The sequence below is a fragment of the Pangasianodon hypophthalmus genome, chromosome 2, assembly GCF_027358585.1.
Source record: "Pangasianodon hypophthalmus isolate fPanHyp1 chromosome 2, fPanHyp1.pri, whole genome shotgun sequence".
Taxonomy (NCBI): domain Eukaryota; kingdom Metazoa; phylum Chordata; class Actinopteri; order Siluriformes; family Pangasiidae; genus Pangasianodon; species Pangasianodon hypophthalmus.
The window spans coordinates 6,475,368-6,493,740 of record NC_069711.1 but is presented as its reverse complement, the minus strand read 5'-3'; the positions used below and the strand labels follow the sequence as shown (position 1 = coordinate 6,493,740).

Here is an 18,373-nt window from a genome sequence, read left to right as displayed (position 1 = left end):
CCTTTTTGTACAGTATAAATTTACCCTACGTGACACGAAAGCCACAAAATCAAGGAACGTTGCCGAGGACAAAGTCTAGCACAAGCTTTGTTTGGTGAGTTGACGTCGTCACATCTCAATGCATGCAGAATTCCAGGCCAAATGTGTTTAAGTTTAAATACATGAGGGTCAGTTATGGCAATGGGAAGTGGAGTAGCCCAACCATAAAGAGAAACATGTAAGGTTTTTAACAGCATTTGGGACCTGGGCCAAAAAATGTTCCAAATGTAGGCAGTGCTCATATGGCATGATCTTATCAAGGCTGAGTAGTGCCTGTGTTATGGTAACCAGATTCGGATGATTTCATTGCCCTCATCCCACGGTGATATGTGGGCTAAACAAAGTGATAGGTGTTGGCCAGCATAGTGCCATTACTAATTTGTTATCAGGATAGCACATTAACTGGAGAGACGGAACAGATGGCACATCTCCGCTGACATTTAGTTTGACTCTTTTTTTATGACGACCTCAACGCATTACCCTGTAATACAGAAATGCTTGTTTAGGAACAATGGCTGTATTTACTTTAGTTTATATAAATTAACCTTAATGTATGCAGACAATATGCAGAACCACAGAGTTGTGGAAATGTTTATTTCTGGTTTGACTGCAACAAATTTATGGTTGCAAAACAAGAATTAGTAATTAATGTAATTAATGCTATTTACCATATCTGTATGTGTTTTAGTTTAATATGTAACCCTAATTTATGTCACTCTACTCCAGCCCCTAGATATTTTGTCACATCTTAATCTTAATAAGATTTTTTTTTTTACTATTTAAAACCGACAATAATATAATAGAGTTAGGAAGTAACATTATTAAATTACACAGCCATACTGTACCTGGCTCCTTGCTTTGATAATTAGGTCAGGACTGAGTAATTGATTACAGCATTGAGCCTTTTCACAGGGTGATGCCGACAGTTAATGAAGCCAATCCTTACACCTGAACAAATCCTTTGATTTTCTTCAATACAGACAGTGCCCCAGTGTTGATTTGTGCTTCAGCTACTACATGGCCCAATGTAGGTGTGTTCATCAATCACTTTGTGAGGGGGCATATGTGCCTATATATGCTGTTTAATTTGTATGGAATTAAATGCACTTTTGTCTTGTTTGTTTGAATTTCTAGAAATTTTTGTGTGAGGTTGGCCAACTGTGTCATCTTGGCCAACAAAGTCAGCAGTGAACTGCAAATACCTCAAAATCACATACTAATATATACATACTAATAAACTATGAGATTTCGTGGCAAGCACAGTTAAAAGTTAATACAAAAATAAATGCATATATTTGGTTACATTTGAGGCATGTAAGAAGTCCAAATGCGGCATTACAGCTAGGCTCCACACAGCTTGAAATTGTTAAAATACAGTATCTGTCCTTGCCAAGCCATGTCTATTTAGAAAACAAATCCTTATCCATTGTCGTAAGTAAATTTTGGTATGTTCTTTTTTTATTTATGACCTTGTGATACAGTGGCAACACCCTGGAGGTTGGCATAATCTTAAACAAGGAACAACATGGCCAAAGTATGGTGCCTTGGTTTTTAAGACATACAGTATGCTCCTAAGAAAGCATGAAGGATCTTAAATGTAGTTTATTAACACCACATGTGATTATGTTACTCAGATGGAATCCTAAACATTTTACTTAAATAAGACTTTTGTTAGTTGCATCAGTCCACATAGCAATCAGATCTATAATGGAATTATCCTATTGCTTTGTATGGTGACTTAGGCTACAATTAGACATCATAAAGAGACATAGCTGTATCAGTAAAACATGACCGTCAAATTCTGTTCCTACATTTATACTTCGTAACACATACATTTTCATTGTAAAAAATAAAATTTGCAAACACAGACAGAAAGAGGCAACACCACTGCACATACTATACTATGACTGAAAACAACTCATTAAATGTGAAAAAGCAGAAAACAGCAGGACAGAAAATGATTATATATCCTATGCTGTGAGTTCAATCATATAACAAAAGGAAAAGCAAACACATGCTATCGTGCACACAAAGGTTTTCATTGTTGTACTGGAGGTGGAATGTCTCTTAGACTGTGTCAGAACCTGGGTGGAATTTGCTTTTTTTTATGCATGGAAACAAAAAATTGTAGCTGGGAGAAAGTCACGGCAGCGATAAGGAGAAGGGCAGTGTAGGTCTCTCTAATGTAGATGTGATTTTGTGTGTGTGTGTGTGTGTGTCTGTATGTGTGTGTTTGGGTGTGGTGTGTGAATGTGCTTGCTTTTGAACTGATTTATACTGACCTGAAACTCACTGCTTACAGCTTCACACAAACTTTCACCCACTGGCAGTGTTTTTTTATGGCAAGAATTGCAGTTACACTGAAACACACATGGAAGGCAATCTCTTAATCTGAATAATATTCTTCAGTGAAAAAATGCTCCATGAAATTTTACTGACAGAGAAATATATTTATATATAGCAGAGTAGTAATTTTAATACAGTAATATGATGGTAATAATATAATCAGTGGTTAGAACTACAATAAAATTGCATTGTTATAACTGCTTATGCTCTTATAATGATAATAAATATGTATATCAGCACACACCATAGTCATCTGATGTTGGAATGTACAGTTTTTTTGAAGGTAGGGTTTACCTAATCAACTTACTGTACAATATTATCTAATTAGGTCTTTATCAAAATTATGATTAACAATTTAAGCAATATGATGATTTCCTGCAAACTATAAAATGTATTTGATAATAGTTATGGTGATAAAGTGAACTCCAGAATTATTGGCCTCCTTCCTAAAAATGACCAAAAAGTATTAAAAATAAATTATTTTGAGCAGGATCTTGGGCCGCTTTTCCATGCAGGCCATTTCAAGCTTCTTTAAATTCCTATGTTTGCGTATATAGATTTCTCTCTCTTCATGGTTTACGGTAAAAACAAAATTAAAACAATTTAGCATCCTCAAAACTATTTCTATTTTTATGGCATTATCTTGAGGAAAAGATCAATCTTTAGCCAAGTCTTAACCTCTTGACAGAGGCAACCAGGTTTTAGGGTCATACATTTTGGAGGTTAGCACTATACATGATTATGAGTCTTCACAAAGGTCTCTTGACCACTGGCTGCAAAACAGGCTCACTGTCACCATGTTTTTTCTGGATATTGGAGCTTTTCCGTGCTGCATATAGCTAAAAAGAATTCCAATATTGGTGTCATCTGACCACAACACACCATGCCCATAGTATTTCCAGTGACACCTGGTGAAGTTTAGGAAAACTGGCTGAGAAGAATGTAATCTAATACAGTTGCATTTTTCTCCCTCTCCCATTAGAGGCCTAAGGCATTACAGACACAGCAGTGTTATCTAGATACTGCTGGTTTGCCATAAGGATGACTGCACTATAATGGCTGGGGCTTGGGGATATAATCAATCAAAGGATAATGAAGTCACAAATTCCACCACCAGGAATAGCAGTCATGTATTCACTGATAGAAAGCTGAAGGAAATCCCATCAAAGGAGAGGAGAGGAGAGGAATGAACTGAACAGACAAGACAGGAAGAAAAGAAAAAGGAAAAACACAATGACGTAACAAGTTTTCCACTAACTTGGACGGCGCAGGTGATGACGCATTTGCAAGATGACGTCAGTTCCAGCAGCAAGCACCTACTCCATGTTTCCCTCTCACTAGGACTCACGTTTTCACCGTGTATTTAGTTTACAGAGTGAATAAATGTTATTTCCATGTTATTTTAAAGTTAAACGTCGAGTAAAGTCACTCATACACTACGTACACATCATTATTCGCTTATTTAAATCGTTCATTTCAGCTCAGTTGGTGAATTTGGTTAAACAGTATAACAGCAGTTTAATGTTTGGAGTTTATAAGCTTTCTGTATGAACACTTTTGCTTGGTTTTCGTTTTCCACCTTTCTTTCCTTTCGTTTCTTTTCTTTTCTTCCTTTTTCTTATTACTCCTTTCTTCCCGTAAACAGCGCAAGGGAAAGTTTGGTCTCGTGTTTCCTGTTGGGGGCGGAGCTTAACTCCTCGGCTATAGAACCTGAGCTCGTGCGGCGGCGGGGCATCAAAAGAAAGCGACGCTGCTGCGACTTGGTGCTTTTGTGTGTAACTCTAAATCTAAAGCTACGTTTAAAGAGCTTCAGCCTGTCCTCTAAAGGAATACGTTTCACTTCTGTTGGATTCCAAGATGCTGAAAGTGACCCTCGTGTTGGTTTTACTGGCTGCTGCTGCCTTGGCCGAGTCGGTGAGTGACTTGGAGCTGACGTTAATCGTGAGAGCTAACACTCCAGGCTAACTAACCCGCAAAGTTACTACAGTCGTTTACCTACCTATCTGTCTAACCTGCGGGGTTTTTTCTGTGTGGTTAATTAAACTAGGTCCATTTCTGTTAGCTTTATTTAGTGTAAGGAAGAATGGACTAGCAGTTTTTACCTCCTACTATCAACTGACCTGTGTTTTAACAAAAACTTTGGAAGAGTTTCAGTTAGCAAGTGCGCTAACAATAGCCTAGTTGAGACTGAGGTGGTCGATTGTCCTGCCGCTAGCTCCCTCCGCCGCTGTCCCATCGGCTTAATACACATGTTATAAAGCAACAACGGCTTTTAAACGTTAGAAGGAAATTCATACATTTCTTAGTAATTCTTTCGTAAGTAATAAGTAATGTAATTTAAGTTATATAAGGAATTACTTGTAATTATGATCATTATTTTGTCTACAGGCATTCTGTGATTCAGTGTCTGATAATTCTTGAATAAATACATATTTTAATGTCCAAAATATTGGTTTTGTTACTTTTCTGAGTAAAAATGCTGAAAACTTGATATCAAGGCAATCACTTCCAGTTTTATTCTCCCTGAATCAGCTACAGATTAAGCTCTTCCAGATTAATTTGTTTTGGTCAGAGGTGTTTTTTTTTTTTCTTTTTCAGTGGTTTGTGGCTGAAACACCTGCGAGTGACATGATACAAAGTCCTGTGTCATGGGTTTTTTTTCCACAGTAGAAAAGAATGGCCATGTACACATATCTGTCCACCAGCAGCTGCAATAGAAAGGAATGGTAGTAAGGCAGATGTGTGTGTGTGTGTGGTCAGTCAGCCACATGAACACAAACACACACAGGCAAAATGCAAATGTCCCGAGCCGAGAACTTTCCGTTTGCGCTCTTGGAATATTGTGTACTTTTTAAACATGCACTTGAAGATAAACAGACCAAGCTCCTGGTCTTGGTGTTGCTGCTGAATCGAATTTCCTGCCGCGAGATGCTCAAGAGCTTTCAGCTGTAATGTTCTTTCATTGTCCCAGCAGTCGTAATAGACAGCTTGACCAAAGTATCTGATAATTGCTGACAGTTGGTTATGCAATGCGATATCTTCTTTATATTCTTTGTACTTTCAGTTCTCTTCAAGTCGAGGATAGGTAAATGTCATTCCATGAAAAACGGATCATGCTGTTTAATTGGCACATGTCTAAACCAAAAAACATACATACATGCATATATACAATACACATACACGATAAAAACATACATAAAGCAACATAGAGTTGCTTTTCTTTTAACGTCTTTGGTTGTTTATGGTAAACGTGGTAGTACGTGTTAAAATGTTCACCCGAGGAAACCACAGCATTCCTCAGAAGCATCACATATTCCCTTTCATTCCCCCTCCTCCTACTCGTATAGCATTTTCTGTGGAATTTGACCCCTTGTGGCCTAGACCAGCCTTCTTTTGGGAATTCACACACTTGGGTGGACTTAAATGGTCCAGCTCTTCTGTTGTTCGCTCTTCCTCCAGCCACTGGACAAGAGAAGGGCTTAAACTCAGGCATGGTGTTCATTTGAGTAAAGATCATCTCTCTCTCTCTCTCTCTCCTTTGGATGCATACAGATTTGCACTCAGGGTGATGAGATAAAATGTGAATATGATGTTTGTTTGTTTGTTTGATGGTAGCGCTGGGATCTAATATGCAGCACTGATATTAAAACTATGCTATCCTTGCCATCCTTTCCATTAATCTGCCAGATTCTATTTGTAAAATGACATATAAGTGGTGCAGAATCCCATCCAAGCAGTGGAAGGTTAATCATTAACGAGAACCAAAGAACATTTTCTTAATTTTTTTTTTTTTTGCCTCAAAGCAGAATCGATGTCAGTTGATTTCAGCAACAGTCTGGATTCAGGGGAAATAATTACCACACTGATAGTAATAATATTCCCTTTGAGTGATAGTAATGTACTGACTGTTAAACAATTCCTGGAGCTGAATGTGAGTATTGTTCTTGGTAATACCACAACATTTGTGCGTAGTTAGATTCCTGTGGCAGAAATTCTACTTGGAATCGAGCTACAGTCAAAGCCTTAGCAGGAAAAACTGCTTCAGTCCACTTTTGGGAAGAGACGTGACAATAATCAGGCTGTTTATGCGCATACCATGTGAGTCATTGCACTTGTTTGCTTTGGGTCATCAACGGGTGCTCACTACTATTTGAGTCACTTATTTTGAAATCGTTAGTAATGTTATTACGCTAGAATGTAATGTCCAGTGAATGTCCGAGCAGTGAACTTGATAAATACTTTCACCAAGATGTAATAACGCTTTCTGCATTGCTGTCCACTGGCCTATAAAATCCCTTTGCTGAATGGAATGTTGGCACGCTGAGGGGCTTTTGTGTGCTGCTAGTCAGGAAGAAGTTTCAAGATCAAATAAGTAAATAATTTATGTACACTCACTCTTCCCTTGTGCATGTGTACAGCCTTTGATTTGCATATAGAATTTGTTAACATTAAGGTCAGTGCATCTGTAGAGCTATAAACATACTTGGACTCATTGCTGCTAAGCATAATTAGTGTCTGTGGTAACAGCAAAAAAAGCTTAATCTATCTTAAAGAAAAAAGTAACCATCCAACATTGCCTTTTTTCATGGAAGTGTTCTACTGCTAAGTTTTGTATTCTCTACTGTCTGCTGGTTGCTAGTGTCTAGCTGCCACCAACGACAAAGTATTACCCTTCTTTTCCCTAAAACACCTGAATAATCACATTTCCAACTCTGTTATTTAGTCACATACTTTAGAAATTTAGAATATGGGAGAATATGGAAACTATTGTCTTCAGTATACTTCATATTTACTGAGTCTATTTTCCATTACACGTTGCTCATTGCAAAAGTATGAAAGAATTTGCGATGTACACTTATTAGAAAAAGTTTCACAATCCAAGGCGGCGTTGCGTCACAGAATGTTGGAAAAAAGAAACTTGTTGGAATGAGGGAGCTGCAAGGTCAACTTTGAATGAAGCAAAATACTGACATGTTTTCTTATTAGTTTAATATGGATAGATGATTTTAAATTCAGTTTAGAGAGTCTAAAATGTAACAGTTGATCAGTTTTCTGTACCGTGGAACTGAGAGACCAGGCGGATAGCGGAAACCTGTACGTTTACAAACATTCTGATTTGGTTTGTAGCGTGGACATGTTTTGATTTTTGCACAGAAAACCAGAAATTGTGCTGAGGAATATAATATGCAAGCAGTGCAGTATTTTTTGCTCATTTAAGGACCAGATAGTTGAGTGAATACTGAGAATAAGGCAGACGTCAGAGACTGCCACAGCCAGTGCTGCTCTCCTCAATTCGTACTCCGTTCATACAAGTGCCTTGGTATATAAAATACTCAAAAATATTTTTATATGCTATTTTGGTCACCCAGTTGCAAAGCAGTTCCATATCAAAACATCTAGTTTTCATGTAAATGGTTCTCTCTCAAATTGCAGACTTCTGTTTAGATTACATTTCTCTTTTTTTTTGCCTTAACAGTGCAGAACCAAATGTTTAGGCTTTATTTAAGCTGAGCTCTGTCCTCTCCAAATAAAAAAATGTGCAGGGTGGTGGACCAGGATTGAGAAACGCTGCCTTAAGAGATTTTTCAGCTATCTCGCTCCACTTCCAAAAAGGCCAGAATTTTCTGCTAGCATAGTGTTTTCATTTGGAAGGTGGACCATTGGACTGCTCCCATTTTATGGTTTTGTGTCAACTAAGTTAGCTAGCAAAGCTGGAAACACTGAGTCATGTCACTTTACCCACCTTCACCTCTCAGTGAAAATGCATGGAGGTTGAGAGAATGATGTGAAAAGCCCTTTATTCTATTCTGCGTAATGGGAGTGTGTTCATTTTGGCATTGTACAGGTTCTGCCTAGCACGCATAGAAGACTATAAATAGCTGCTTTGAAGGTGGAACGCTTCTACAGTGTGTGAGACATGGTCATAGGTGTATATAGAACAAATGGGTCTGAGCTTGAATATAATATCAATCTTTTCCAAGCAGAAGGATCATGTTTTGTCCACAGGGGCATTTAGTGTGCAGACTTATACAGGTATAACTATATAGATTACATGTTTTTGTACTGTTATGGGATAAAAATGCATGAAGTGGGATTGTCATGACTTCAGTAAGGAATGTGTTACTAAGACAGAGTAAAAAGCCTCCTTGATTTAGTTAGAAGGTCGAGTAGGCAGCAGCAGTCACAATCATTTCTCAGATACTTCCTTCAAGTGTCAGGAATTTTGCTTTGTTTTGCTGTAGTGATTAAATGTTGGTACTTTCCTCAGCAGTACATTCAGTGTAGTATGGTTGGGCCTTTTTCTCTTTTATGAAAATTTTAGGTGTCTTCTCAGATATTGGTTCTTATGTGTGAGCCCGTGTGGTTTTCAACACTTTCATCTGAGCATTTTCTCTTTCTGGTGAAGATTGTTTGAGCTGGTTTGGTTTCCTGGCTATATAATTTCTTAAAGACAGGGGAGTTTTTAAGGGGGCTTACGCAAGTGCTTTCTGTCTGCTCACTGTATGCCTTCCTCTGAGTGGCTTTATATTTCTTTACAAATGAGAGCTCAGAGCTGACTTCAGTTTCGTGTGGTATTTGCATGATCTTGCTTTCCTGGAATGGATCTGGCCTTTTGTGTTCAGCCGTTGCAGTAACTTCCCTAGTAAAAAGCCCACCTGTAGCTTATGAAATCATTTAGTGCCATGAATATGTTATTGGATTTATTAAAGTCACATAATTTGCTTTGTTGTTACACTGACTAAGAAACATGGGAGAAACATCCCTCCTGAATGTACAAGGGTCGGAAACGGTTTGGATTCAGTCAATCTGAGTTGTGTGTTTATATAGCTTCACTATTTTGTACTATTATGGTTATACGCAGGTTTTCGGTGCACAAGTAGGAGGAGAGTAGCCTACATGTTTGCTACCAAGTCTACCTTTTAGGGAGCAGTAGAAAAACTCAAACAGTACAAAGGTGTGAAAGATAGCAGAAATCTAGAGTATTAAGACAAGTGTTTCAAAGCAGCATTTAAGAATGTAGTCACTTGGAGAAGGAGCTAGTTACCTTTATACACCAGACCATATGACACAAGGTCACCTGATTCAGTGGATATCACCACAGGGCCGTGTTGTTATTTAAAATAGGTGTGGCTGTGCTGGTTTACACAATGTTCTTATTTATACCAGGTTCAAGGACTGACGAACTCGCAAATACGTGACAGCATGCAGACAAAGAAAAACTGAATCAGTGACATGTGATTCAATAGAAAAATGACACATCTTACGTGCTTGGATATGAGTTAGCCTTTTGGACACCCAGTCTGACACACCTTCTTGTGTCCCATAATCGCTAGGGCTTTTGTAGCCATGGCAACCTGAGAAATAAAGTGGTCACCTGTCTACGACTGGAACTGTAGCATTCCAGAGATTCCTCTCTTTTTGCTAGTAGTATACACCTGCGAATTGAAACTCATGGCATTGTGTCATATAAAAATATGGCTATGTCAAAAAGGAGCTGAAAATTATTGCCCCCAGGGAAGTATATTGTCCATTTGTTGATTTGCTTAGTTGAAACACTGTTTAGTTGACTATGGTCCTTTTGTGATCAAGTCTTCTTTTTATTGGCTTAAATTATGCCCCATTTGAACAGTGCACTAACCCTCTGGTCCAAGTTAATGTTGAGGTTGAGTTGATCAGTGAGTGTAGTCTGACAAAGCTAAACTGAGTGGATGAATAACACACAGTTGTGATCCACCCATTCTTGAATACATAGAAACCAGGTGTTAGTCAGCTTTAAATTTTACTGTATCAACCAGACTGATCAACCTGGTCAGGTGTTACTCAGCATGAAACCCACCAAGAGCAAATGTAGATCTTTCTGCCAGCTATTAAAGAAGGTTTAATTTGTAGGTTACATGCTTCATGACATTCATCCTCCTGTTACCTTGTGTTTTCCACTTGGCTTAGCTCCACCAACATAATTAGCTCAGTTGTTGTCTTTCATTTATACTTTCTAATAATCATTGAAATTACAGAGATGACAACAGGGCTGTTGCTTTGCTTTTGAAGAGCAAACAGTATGTTTAGCCTAAAGGTCAAATCCAGTTAACAGACCCCATTTACACCTGGCTGTCTCATGTATTATCTCAAGCCCATCTACATAAAACGTGGCCACGTCTCATATAAAATAGAGTTAGATTTCACTCAAACCACTCAGACGATGGCCTGGGATGTTTTTTTTGCCATATGTTATAAAAGTGTAAACACTTTACAACCAAAACCCCTCCCAATATGCGATGCATATGATCTATCAATGTCAAAGTTGACACCTTTAAAAAAAAAAAGTTATGTTCAAAAATTGCATTTAAAAAAATATATATTTTTAATGCATTAACCATCATACAACACCTAACTAAAGAACAGTACTGGAAGTTCGTGTTAGACTGTAATGAGCTGATTTCAGTCTGTCTGACAGGAGCATTTGACTGCAAGTGTAAATGCGTGTGGTTAAAATCTTATCAGTCCAGATACAAGACACACGAAATGGTCAGGTGTTTGATCCTATTGTTTAGCAAACAGACATTGTGTGTGCTCAGGGTTGTCGTGGGATCAGTCATTTCCTGTATAAGTTGAATCATATTGATAAGATACTTCCTGTAGGTGTCTTCAAGGTTATGGCTCAATCAGACTGAATTTTAAGCCCAAAAGACCCTATCATATACATAGAGTCTTCATATTTGCTCAGTATACCCTCAATGCATATATGCTTACTGTATTCTAAATGCATCAGTACTGGTTTGAATAATATATTGGGCCTCATTGATAAATAATAAGCTGTCTGATCTTGTGTCTTTTCTTATATAGATGAATAAATATTTCTGTGTATGTGCTTGCAGGTACGAGAGACAGAAACATGGATGCCTCCAAAGCCTGGGACATCACACGAAGACTTCGACTCATCTGGTGATTTCATTTTTCCCAGTGAGGACAGCACAAGATATGATGATGAGGACAATGATGGGGACGATGATGAAATATCAGGCTCTGGTGATGACAAGCCATTAGTGAAGAACAATGAAGAAGTTGCAAAATCTGAGGTAGGTGAATATCCAGCATATAAAAGTATTTAATCAAATTAAATAGCTCAGCAGGTTTAATTGAAGAAAAAAAAATAAATTAATAGACGGAGATACTGCATAATGTGTACAATGTAGGAAAAACTAGCGTGCTAATTTTTTTTTTGTGTGTGTGTGTACCTCTTAGCCTAAAGACTTTGATAACCGCATCCCAGAGATAGATGTTCAGCCTCGGCCAACAGATAATGAGATGCAGCTGGTGAGAGAGAACGAAGTTGCTCATCCTCCCAGTGTCCAGCTGTCTCACGCAGGAGAACAGAACATTTTTAACAAGACAGAAGTGCTGGCCGGTAAGATATATTGATCATCATTAGGAAACATAAAAATGTACTTGCTCTCATGGTGTACAAGACCTGGATCATTTATTAGACTAATACCATGCACCTACATAAAAATATCCACCTAACTCATGTATCCTTAAAATATGCTTCACTAAGTAAATGAATTATTAGTGAAAAGTCAATATAAAAGCCACAACTCAATTGAGTAAAGTGAGGGGAAAAAAAAAAAAAGTAAAAACAGTGGTCAGTAGGAAATAATTAGCTTTGAATGATGCTTGAAAAGTAAAAAAAAAAAAAAAAAAAATGATCTGAGTCTGCTAATATATTTTTATGTATATTTTACTTACTTTTTTATATATATTTTTTTTAGCTGTTATTGCTGGTGGTGCAGTTGGGCTGCTTTTTGCTGTGCTTCTCATCCTCCTCCTCGTCTACCGCATGAAGAAAAAGGACGAAGGCAGCTACGATTTGGGCAAGAAGCCCATTTACAAGAAAGCTCCCACCACCGAGATCTACGCATGAACACAAACATTCTTGAGCTAACTCAAATATGAACTCTGAACTCTCAAATCACACAGTGCCTCTGACGCACAGCTAGGCTCCATCTCTCTGTCTAGCTTGAGAAACCGCAAACCAGCATCTCAGATGAAACCGTGATTACTCTGACTGCATATTTGAATTTAACTTTATCAGGAGATAAGGTGCTCTGTTGCAGCCTGAACTGTATAAGTCCTGACATTTTCCTTTTTGTGTCTGGTTTCCCATTGTTTTGCTCAAAGTAAATAGCCATTGTTATCCTTTTCTTTACTTCCCTGTTTTGTAACACTAAAAGGTGCAAATGGGGCCCTTTTGCGGCTGAAAAATATGGATTCAAAGTCTGTACAAAACTTTGAAACCGTCAAAACTGACTCTATCTGCACACGCCTGTGTCATTTAGCAGAAGTATGTGCTGTAGGTGCTGGGGAACGTTACTGTAGCCTTTTGCTTTTAAAGAAACTGTACTGATTAATTTTTTTCCATTCTTAGGGCAAAGCGGTAAAAATTGATACTCGAGAATTGAGAACATTCTGTTCATCTTCTGAAAGCGACCTTGGGGCATTAACGTTAATGTAGGTTATTTTTAACACAGCAAATAAGGTATTCTTACATTCCACATGTCTATATTGTCTATGTTAATTATGAATGATCAAGTTTCAGACTAAAATAATTAAGTATCCCGGTCACTGAGCTTAGCTGCGCCTCTTACTTTGAGTTGACAATTACACATATTTTTTGCAGAAGACCTCAAGAAAGATCTCTGCAAACAGTTTTCTCATTTCCAGGGGTCTGTAAATAGCCGTTAGAATATGTTGAAAGTGTACACCTTGGTACGTGGCCATTTTTGCCGAACTTCTATTTACCAAATATTTAAATGCCAAAATAATTCTCTTCTTGTTTTGTCCCGGTATTGAGTATGCAAATTAAACATAGAGTGAGTGACTCTTTATTGTTTTTATATTGCTTCTTTACCAGTGCAAAATGGGTGTCTCAAATTGATGACCAATGCTTATACTAACTTTTGTTCTGTTTCTCAGTGTTTTTATAGTTAACGTTTCCTGTCTCTTTTCAGTGTTTCATAGAATACTTCTTTTTTATTATTATATTGTGTTAATTTAACTTTTGAATAGACTATTTTATTGCCTTCCTTCAGGTCGGGGGTTTCTTCCCCATCTAAGCTGTACATGTGATTTTAGAAAAGAGAAATCTATACACTAGTGGAAGATTTTTTTTCGAAGAGTTTTGATGCATTTTTTATATTGTAAGAGTTTTTATTTCTTTTAGTCCTTTTTAAGTGATGTCTATTTATATTTTGTAGAAGGATACTCGTACTAGTTACAAGGTGAATGAATGAGCCATGTTATTTGCATGGGGTGAAAGTATGAAAATTTGCTGCTTTTTTCCTTCAACACATGATGTGAAATCACCGATGTAGTGAAGAAATCAGTGGATCGTTGGTTTCTGCATGCAGGTTCTAATCTGATCAGAAATAAAGTTATTTTTGTGCACATTACCAAAGTGTCATTTCCTGTATTGCATTGGGGGGTTGCATTATGTCTTAGAACACCTTAGTCAATTGGTCAAGTGCCTGCTTTTGATTAAGTGTCTAAAATATTTTGGCTTGTCATACTATCATGAGATATTAATAAACTAAATGTTAAAAATAGCAAATGTTTTTGACCTTTGGGAATTCCGAATTTTAAATGACAAGTAACTGCATTTTTTAATTACAGTAGTTTCCTTGTTGCAGCTTCATTCTGTATCTGCTGTTTGTAGCTGTTTATATTGTTTTCCTCTGAGCTGTTTCTGTACTTTCACTATTTGACCTTTTAAGATATGACTGATTGATAGTCTTTGCACTTTCCAGTTGTAGGTGTTCTGTTGAAAAATTCCCCACCCAGGGAACTTCCTTGGCTGGGTCCACATATTATTGACCTACATAGTATGGCAATAGTATATTAGCAATATATTTGTCACTGCTAACTACCACATTATCCACTTATTACTTAATATGAATGTGAAATATTCCAATTTATTCATTAATAACCACTTGCTATTAATAAATAACTAAAATAAATTTTATATATATATATATATATATATATATATATACTACAGCCAACATGCAACCAATGGGCCTCATTTAGCAATCCTTTAATAATGATAACGTACTAAACATGATAATAAGAAGGAGAAGAATAACTAAATCAAAATTTCTCCCAGATTTACAAAAGTTTCAGTAAGGTTGATTTCTTTAGATATCTATACTGTGCCCAAGTGATCTTCGACACCAAGCACATCACACAGGGAAACTGCTGTGAGTAAATATGTTAAATATTTGTTCTCTCCTACACGCAGCACCCACTAAACGTTCCAGGAACCTAATGCCAGCTCAGCTTACAGCCTGTCCTCCCTTTATACAGCACCATTTCTTTTGTCATAACTGAATGACTTGTCTTATTTGTCTTAATTTATGGATTTGTGTTGGCTTGGTTTCTTTTCATATTTACTATTTCTTTAATGCCATTCTTATGAAATGACTTGGTTACACAAAATCTTCATTACATTTTTGTGTGCAATTGAAATAAATAAGCTATTTAAACTTGACTGCATAATCCATACATAAAATTGCCATGCCAATAGTAATCAATGCCAATTATATGATTTGAAGCCAATCATTCAAGGTTTACTTTAGTTTACTTTAGTTTTCTTATGTGTAAATTTACACACTCTTGGGAACTCTCGTAGGATACAAATGTTTTTCTTAACTTATTGGATACCAATACCAAATCTGTTGCGTAAATGCTCCGACCAACAATTTATGATTCTAAATTAGTTCATATCCAGCTTAATAAATGAGGCCCACTATTTCGGTAGCAGTGGTAGTTTTTTTGCCCAGCTATGTGACATTTAAGCCTGTCTCATCTGCTGTGTGTGTCAGTGAGAGAGGAAAATAATGGTTAAAGGAATCAACAACACATTTAAGTTCAACTGATTAATAAAACTGATTTAATAGTAGCTATCCATCACAAACACTTAAAAAAATGTTACGTTAGTTCTTTTATGGATTCTTCAGTTATTTATGTAGAACTTTGCAACTAAGTTTTTCCCTATCTGCAAGGATTTCAGTAGAACCGTTTTAGAAGAGTCTGGCAGAAGGCGAGACTGTCTTGGAATCCATCGAGACTGAGTCGGATGCAAGTGCAGAATTCTTTAATAAGAAAAATGACTGGAAAAAAAAAACAAGTGAAGACTGGAAAAGAACCCAAAAACTAGATCAATAGCCCTAGAACTGAATAAACATGCTGTCCTGAAATCAACTACAACATTTACACCAAGGTGGCAGAAAACACACACACACACACACACTAATAATAATAATAATAATAATAATAATAATGTTCAAAATCTACTAGCATTATAGTACTGCATGATAAGTAAGGTGGTGGTAGTAATGACTTTGGATTTTGCTTTATATATATATATATATATATATATATATATATATATATATATATATATATATATAGATAGATATATAATGTATACCATTACAAGTTGGTTTCTGGAACAAATTCTCAGTCAACAAGAAAACAAAATGAAAATGAATTTAACAACACATGCTTGGCAAGACTTTCCAACAAAGTTACTAATTGACATGACACAGTATTTGCAAAAACATTACTGTCATACAACCATCTTTCCTGTAACATTTACTCCAAGTTCTCTCTGAGTCAGCACTGGTTCAGAACAACGAGGAATCCTGGTGGTAACCAGCATTCTATTTCACTCCTCCTAACCACAAATGGCAAAAAGAATCACCTGTATAATGTATGCCACAATGTCCTGAGGAACTAACACACCATATGACTGAGTGGAAAGGTGTCCGGCGATTATCGCTGCACTCACGTCACTGGGAGAGGTGATATTGAGTGAAGTGCACAATAATGCCCAGGTAGCCATCCTGGAGCAGCTAGCCTCTAAGTAATGCCCATGGAATATCATGGTAGAGGCCTGGTTTCCAGCCCACCTATAGTCCACTGTGATGATGTCCACTTCTGCAATGCCCTTCAGGTTTGTTTTCATGGAATACTGTGAAGTTAATGGGTTTACAAATGGATTTAGGTGATGTGACCTTGCACAGAAAACTTGGGTTTCGCCACAAGGTCACTCCAGTGTCAGATGGCCACCAGTGCATGCAAGGAGAACTTATAACCAGAGCATTTGTTTCCCTTACTTTTTTGCTGAAGTCATCACTAGAAAAAGTGCAGTTTTTAGAGATATTGTTTTTCAGTTTGGCACAGGTATGTTGTCTTCTGGGGTCCAGCCAAACTCTCTCAGTTCCAGCAAGCACAAGGGAACTTCCGCTCAGCTGTCATCATAGCATTCTCAACTGGAGCTGGTACCATAATCTGGCTAAATTCAGTTATCGAGCACAAAAATTTCTGTCACATGTGGATAGGGTGGATAGCACTCTCACTTAACCTAGCTTCACGCCAATGGATTGTATGGCATATTTCAATGTTAGGGAGCTCTTTTCAGAGTGCCCTGACGATGTATTCACTGAATTTGGTTTATGCTAATCATTTCTCACTCCCTTATGCCACTTTACACTTCATAAAACACATTTTTAGGATCATATTCTTTTGGGAGACAAGTGTATGAGTGAGTTGATTGGTCTGTGTAAAAACTGTCACTGTTTTGAGCGGCATTTGCACCCAGAAGTGGTTTGGCAAGATACAGGTAGACCTTCACCGATGCCAAGTCAAGTCATTAATGATTGTGGTTCTCCCTGGCGGAGTTTGACAACTCCCTGAGACAACTCCCAATAGCCACAATATATAGTGGTCTATTCTCTCCCTGTGGAGGTGGAAGACCTTACTGAAAAATCTGAGTTAGAATTGTGACAGGCAAGTGTTGTATGATAAAACAGACAGCCTAACAGATTTTACATGCAACTGCAGGCCAGGAAAATTACAGAAAAACATAGGAAATCATTCCAGAATAGTCATAAAATAGGTTACCAAAATGACAATGTTGTGGCAGAAGTGTGACAATTTTATTTCCAAAATTATATGGTGGCTGAAATTCTATATTACATGAGGATCTGCACATGTACGTGTGCTTGTCTGGTGTGGTTATAGACTACTGGAAGTGAAATAGTATTAAGAGTAAATAGTATTTGCAGAAAAAAAAAATTTTTTCATGGCTGATGTCTAAATGGCTTCCCACTTCCTATATAAGTGAGCTAATGTAACATGGCTGACATGACAGAAACATGTGGATCTATGTGCAGAGGTTTAATTAAACATGATGCCAACAGCATCCAAAACACAAAAAGTGAACAGGAAACAGTAAGAGGTTCAGAAAAAACACAGCGGCCAAGGGGAATATAAAAACACGGGAGTTCAATCAGAAACAGCGACATCAGCAAGACTTTAGCAAGCACAGCTCATACATTTTTATTCCGACTGTACAGCTGGCTTTAGTACTTACTGTAGGCATGTAGTTGAAATGTTATTAGAATTAGGTTCAAAGTTGACAAATATCTGATCAAATCATTCAACCAAAGAGCCCACAGCATGTTTGGGGACTTCTTTTGCTTAAGTTATAGTTCAGAGATTCTTTTCCAGAAAGAATGAGAGTTTATTCACAGATCTGATAGCAGCTAGGAAGAAGTAAATGCCACAGGCAGCGTCAACACGATTCATATTCTCTGTGATCACTGATCCTGAAAGAACTTCCCTTATTGTTATCGCACAGCAGTCATTACACAAGCACACATAATATGTTTTAAACCAGTTTTAGTGACAAATGACAAACTGGCTTTGTAACTGCTAGTGCTACATGAAATACTCTTCTTCCCCTTCTTCTTCTTCCCCTTCTTCTTTTTATTCTTACTACTACTACTAGTATTATAATAATAATAATAATAATAATAGTAACAATAGTACTACTGCAGAATTTTTTGACCTCTGCAATTATTATTGAAGTAAGGAATGTATTTGTTAGTTAGTTAGTTAGTTACTTAGATTGTTTATGTATTTTTTTTTT

At 37.2% G+C, this 18,373-nt stretch overlaps 1 protein-coding gene across 1 annotated transcript; it reads left to right on the top strand.

Moving 5' to 3' along the window:
• The first annotated feature begins 4,102 nt into the window (after positions 1-4,102).
• Positions 4,103-13,837, top strand: sdc4 (syndecan 4). Its single transcript, XM_026920606.3, has 4 exons — positions 4,103-4,299; positions 11,262-11,462; positions 11,629-11,791; positions 12,153-13,837. Exons 1-4 carry the CDS (start codon positions 4,243-4,245, stop codon positions 12,302-12,304), a joined length of 573 nt encoding a protein of 190 aa, XP_026776407.1. The 5' UTR covers positions 4,103-4,242; the 3' UTR covers positions 12,305-13,837.
• Positions 13,838-18,373: the final 4,536 nt, after the last annotated feature.